This window comes from Monopterus albus, unplaced genomic scaffold (assembly GCF_001952655.1).
Source record: "Monopterus albus unplaced genomic scaffold, M_albus_1.0 scaffold41.1, whole genome shotgun sequence".
NCBI classification, from domain to species: Eukaryota; Metazoa; Chordata; class Actinopteri; order Synbranchiformes; family Synbranchidae; genus Monopterus; species Monopterus albus.
Genome location: NW_018127921.1, coordinates 1,372,426 through 1,378,223, shown reverse-complemented (window position 1 = coordinate 1,378,223; position 5,798 = coordinate 1,372,426). Strand labels below are relative to the sequence as shown.

The window sequence follows — 5,798 nt, the reverse complement described above, 5'->3', positions numbered from 1 at the left end:
TTTCTATAACAGCTGCTATTTTGTGTCAGTGAATCGTTTATTTTTTATATATGACCTTTTCTGATTTTTGTAGCCTTTGTATTAACCCTATTTTAATAAAGAACTCGACATTAAAATTAACTGCATTCTGTACTTTTCTTCATGTTTTCCTCTCTGTAATACATTGTAAGAAAGATTCTAATAACATATACTCAGTAGCGTTCACTCACTTTTCAGCAGTTTACGCCTTATATCACTCAGAGCTGCAAATTGTGGTGAATGATAAATATTCTTAATATTCTTAAAGCAACAGGTATCATCCATACAACCACTGAATGCGATAAATAATAAATACCACAGGAAACACTTCCCAGACTTAGGTAATATACAGCTGAACCTGGATAAATATTCCAGTAACTCTGAAACTTTTTGGTTGTTCAGTATAAAATAAGATGTGCTTAATGCTGCAAATGTAATCTTAATATTCAAGAGGCGGACAGGAAACAATGGAGACAGGGGCAGACCTACAACAAATGTCAGTGGTCAGACTTGGAAAATCTTACTGACCTCCAACCTGGCAAGTCTGCCAGTATCCTAGCAATCCACTAAACATTCAAACTCACTTCTCTTAAATGGGATATGAGGTCACACACTGATTAGATAATTGCATGTTACGTGCAAAACACACCCCTGCTTTAATGAGGAGATCAAGTACAGCCCTTTTGCTACTTGCACAGGCTTTTGAACTGTATTTCCTCATTGTCAAATTACCAGAATGAACAAGGACGCACCCAAACACCACTTGTGCCAATACATCTTGATCAGATGCCATGAATCCTCAATCTGTTGATGTCGTGTGCACAGCGTGCTGTCAAGCACATGGTGGCTTTATGGTGCTCAATTCCCACAAGTCATTCTGCCAGTAGGACACTTCCGTGCTGCTGACCAGGCTGCTTGCCTTCTGATCCCAACCTTTCCCCCTGTGACCAATTACTAAGAAACTCAAAGTCTTACAGTTTCTTTACTGTAGTAAAGGGATATGAAAGAACTAAATCCCTCAGCCCTGTTGCAGTCATAAAAACTGATGCTGAGCAGAGGAGATAGCAGGTCATGTTTAGGCTTTTTGAAGCTATGTTTTTATAGATTTTCCCACTGGCCATCCCTGGAAATAAATCTAGGATGAGCACCCTAACCTCCTTCTGCACTTAAATAAGCAGCAAGCCCAAGACTATAAAAGAGATAACATCCATAATATCCAGTGGTAACCTTAAATGATCCATAGAGCTATAATGTATGTCCTGTAAATCACTGAGTACAATATCAGGTTAAGGTTATGCTTAAATATCCCAAAAGCATTTATCTTTATTTGCACTAAATGTACCCTCCTAACCCTTCAAGCAGAACTAGTGTTTAATGGCTTAATCACACCTTGGCATAAGATACATTGCTTCCTTGCGCCTTTTGTCAATAAAACCAATAAATAATTTGAAAAAAAAATGTTGCTATCTTATCTGTCTAGCTCTATTCAGCACTTCATGTCTTATAAAGTTGCCTTCTTTCAAGTCAGGGATTGTCTAGTGTAACCCATACAACAATTACAGCAAGAATTTGGAGTTCTGAGTAAGACTTAAAATATTTATTTATGTTACTCCTTATTAATGAGATTTCAACTGTACGGGTTGAAGGAAAACCGATGAGTAAAGCTGCAGGCATTTGGGAAAAAAACTGTGTAAAGGATAAGGCTGTAACTCCAGTCCTTTGTCACCCTCTGCTGGTCAGTATGTGTCCCTCTAGCCAGGAAATGGAGCTGCATCCAAATTACGTAAGTTGCTTTCTAGTGAACTGCCTTATCAACCCTGAATATGAAATATAATTACTAATATCAGAGATGTGGTTTCACTCAGTCCATATAGTGATGTGCATGCACATGCCAGGGCTGCTGGGCAAACAGAAACTTCTCATTTGTCTGATACTGGCTCCAAGTAAAAGAAATTCCCTGCTGGTTGCAGCATTGAATCAGAGGACGGTCTGTTCTTATAGTCTCAGATGGCAAAGGGAGGGATGCCCTCATGTCTGTGGGATGGTGAACCAATGGGAAACTTAATCTACCTCTCTGAAGATCCAGAGGAGTCTTGTCTATGCTCTGGGTCATCATGTTACTAGACTTCTGGATGAATGAGGGTGGAATTGAGATGGATGTCAGAAGTTCAGGATTCCCCATACCTGTACATTAAATAAATAAATAAAAAATTACTATACCTTCACTTAAGAATGTCCTTAAGAGTTATCTCCTCATGTTCATTCTTTATAAAATATTTTCTGATTAAATATTTTATTCTGCAAAAGTCAGTATTTTCTTTGATTGCTGGTTGTTTTTTGTGTTATTTTGTGACTTTATATGATGCTGCTCTTGTTGTTGTTGTCAGTTTTATGTGTCAAATGTAAAACGACATGTATTTGAAAGATTTAGGTTTTTGTTTTTTAATAAATTTGCAACAAAAAAAAGGTTTTCACTTTGCCATTATGAATTATTGTGTTTATATTGATGGACAAAAGTCGTAAGCATTTATAATTAAGTCAGGAAGACAAGAGGACATTGTTGACCGTTGAAGGACTGAAACCCCAGCCGGTGGGGTAAATACCTCCTGCTCACCACCAGTCGGACAGAACTGATGAAGCCTCTTGGATGAGAGGTGAAACATCTTCTACCTAAAACTACATCCAGATGCCTTCTTCTAAGTTTTTTCAGCATACTATGACCTGGATGACTAAGAATTTGCACAGTCAGTAAGACAAAGTGAGCACAAAGCGAAGAGGTCTGAATACTTTCTGAAGCCATACTGAAAGCCGTTTGACAATTTCAGTACCAAGTCTTTTTTGTTGTTTGAAACCTTTGTGCAACTGCATATCATATTGTTTTATAACATCTAGTTTTATAACATCTATAACTCGTCTCACCACTTTATTTCATATTCAGGTAACTACAGCTACATATTGACTCTACATTTATATTTATAACTATAACACTAATTTATAAAGTCAATATAGCATTTTAGAACCAGGACAATCAAGCAATAATATGCACTGATTTGATAAAAATAGATATTTATAGGGTCATACCTGATTCTGCTGGGAAAATGTAGCCATTTTGCAACTTCCTGACAACTGTGTTATGTGAAGAGGAGACATCTGGGTTTTCACAGCAGACTCTTGACACTCTTACTGCCTTCAAATCAACACAAATATTGTGACTATATATGACATTGCTTCAAATTAAACTAACAACAAATCTTCATGACTAAGTCTGCTTCAGGGGTGGGTGCAGTTTGATCAGATAGTATTTGCAGAGACCGAGCAACTGTCATCAAACATTAACTTGAATGTTACTAAATCCTGACAGGAGCACGGAAATATGTGACATCGCCTTTTTCATCCTCCTTGTCAAACTACTGAGAAGAGCCCAGAGACAAGAGAAATGTGAATATCACTCACACAAAGCAAAAAAAAAATCTTCTAACTGTGGCAGAAAACCGTGACTTCACATGTGAAAGCATTACTGAAAGAAAGAAGCAGATTCAGGAAATGTCTTATTTGTCTCAAAAAGTGTTAATTCACACTATACCTGTTGAGATGTGAGTCTGTGTGGTATTGTTGGATCCACGGAAACAAAATTGCTTTGCTTATGAAAGTCTGCTGCTAAAGAAAAATGCATTTTATCAAATAACTGACAGGCATGAACAGACATGTCGCTCAAGGGCTTTAATTAGTATCCAGTTCAATGCAGTTTGGCATGTTGAATTGTAATAACCTTTTTAGGCCTTGCCATGCACACTTCAATTCAGAAACCACATTCTCTCTCACACTCACTCTCTCTTACTGTGTATGCTGCTCTTCTGCTTGGCTTCCCTCCTGCACTTGGCCCGTCTATTTGAAAACCAGACCTTTGAGAGACAGACAGAAACTGAAGTTGTGATTCTGTACGAACATGTTGATGATTTAAAAAATGATGAACCTACCTTGATGGTGTCCTCTGGAAGTTTAATTTCAGCAGACAGTTTCTCTCTTGTGTACATGTCTGCATACTGACTGTGAGAAAATTCTGATTGGGGAGACAAACACATTTATCTGCTTTTCTGAGTGGAAACTGCAGCATTGTTTGAGATATGCATAGACTGGAAGATGATAAGTCACCTTGCTCAAGTGCTCTGCTTTGCTCTGGGGTGAAAATGGTGCGGTTTCGATACTGGAAACTTTTGGGTTTCTGGCCATTAGTGCACACTGTCTCAAACATCTGTCTGTCGTTCACTTCAATTACTGAATCACGGTCTACACAGGACATACAGACATTACATCAGCTTGCAAACAAATGTTATGTCCAAGTACACAACCAGTCAAAGGTCTGGACACTTTGCCATTGAGTTTAATGGGAAAGTGTGTCCAGACGTTTTACTGGTAGTGCATGCTGTTAAAACTTAATCTCTCTGTTTGTTATGTCACCCAAGTATATTTATGTGGACATTCAAATTGGGCTCTTATTGAACTGATGCATTTTATTCAAGCAGACACTGTGATCCTTTTAATGATCATCAGTTCTAGCTTACAGCTTCTCCATCATATCACATATTCTCAGTATTCCAGTGACCTTAACAGGGGACTTACGCTGGTCAGGTCTCATGTGCGCATTGATCTCCATGCACGTGGTTCCGTGGATCTGTCTTAAAATCCGATTTATGGAGGACACCTTGCAGAGCGAGTTATGCAGAATTAAATGCAAAATCAAACGCTGACACATTTTTAATAGCATAAAAACAAACTTTGAATGTCAGTCTAACTTACACTGGGAACTTTGGAGTTGCATAACCGCATTGCTGCCAGTTGTTTTCGAATTTCCCAAGCAAAAATTGTTGGGTTTTCCCTTTTGTATTGGATTATTGTGGAGATGACACTAGGGGTGAGAAGTCGCGGTCGACTCCCTCCAATAGTTTTGGGCTCCAGGAGTCCAGTGCAGCGGTAACGGCTCAGGATCTTACTGACGCACCCGTTGGACACCTGAAAGACGCATCGGATCGCATTTTGTTAGCTTCTGACAATTGAAAATTGTGTTTTTATTTGACAAAACCTTATCCAACAGTATAATTATATTAATTAATTATAACAGCAAGGCATGTTCGACGACTTCTTCATCAAAATCCAGATCCCTTGGTTTAAAGGCTAAATGTTGTTGCTTGTGCCATTTTACCCGAAGTATCCTGGATATTTGGCTTGGACGGACTCCCTCTAAGGCCAGTTCAATCATTTGCCTCCTCTTGGATGCTGGGAGAGGTCTGCCGTTGAGAAATACCCCTCCTAACTGGTTGACACTTCCACCACCTTAATACAGGAACACAGTCTATACTGTTTAAAATGTTTTAAACGGCTCCATTATAGCCTTCTGTAATGTCATTTAGTGTCGTCCATATCTAACCTATGTTTATTGCTTGCACAATATAATTTCAACAGATGATTTAATTAGGTAGCCTTAAAGTCAAATAGCTTTAAAATGCATAATTAAATATGTCAAATTTACCTTTATTTTGCAGATCAATGTTCGTGCCGCACATCTCCGTTGCTCCCAGCCTCTATGGTGAAACTGATTACAGAAACAAAATTCGTGATGTGATAACGTTCCAGGGAAAACTATCTTAAACTCTGAAGTGAAAAGACAAAGGGCAAGACACGAAGGAAAATGATCCGGGCAACTCCACGTACATGTGGACAATGACAAAATAAGGAATCGCGCCGTTCATCAGAAATAAATAGGCCTGCACTTTAACATGACG

The 5,798-nt window shown here is 38.5% G+C and overlaps 1 protein-coding gene across 1 annotated transcript; it reads right to left on the bottom strand.

Moving 5' to 3' along the window:
- Positions 1-1,441: 1,441 nt before the first annotated feature.
- On the bottom strand, positions 1,442-5,585 carry pax4 (paired box 4). Its single transcript, XM_020599678.1, has 10 exons — positions 5,546-5,585; positions 5,219-5,349; positions 4,816-5,028; positions 4,639-4,720; positions 4,171-4,305; positions 3,996-4,078; positions 3,857-3,920; positions 3,602-3,675; positions 3,100-3,205; positions 1,442-2,202 (listed from the first exon to the last, which is right to left on the bottom strand). Exons 1-10 carry the CDS (start codon positions 5,577-5,579, stop codon positions 1,880-1,882), a joined length of 1,245 nt encoding a protein of 414 aa, XP_020455334.1. The 5' UTR covers positions 5,580-5,585; the 3' UTR covers positions 1,442-1,879.
- Positions 5,586-5,798: the final 213 nt, after the last annotated feature.

Excerpts from the sequence above, each read along its gene's own strand:
- pax4 (XM_020599678.1), bottom strand. The coding sequence starts at position 5,579 with ATGTGCGGCACGAACATTGATCTGCAAAATAAAG. Across the intron at positions 3,921-3,995 it reads TTCCAGAGGACACCATCAAG|GTCTGGTTTTCAAATAGACG; the intron begins GTAGGTTCATCA and ends TGTCTCTCAAAG. Across the intron at positions 2,203-3,099 it reads CATTTTCCCAGCAGAATCAG|GTATGGGGAATCCTGAACTT; the intron begins GTATGACCCTAT and ends TTTAATGTACAG.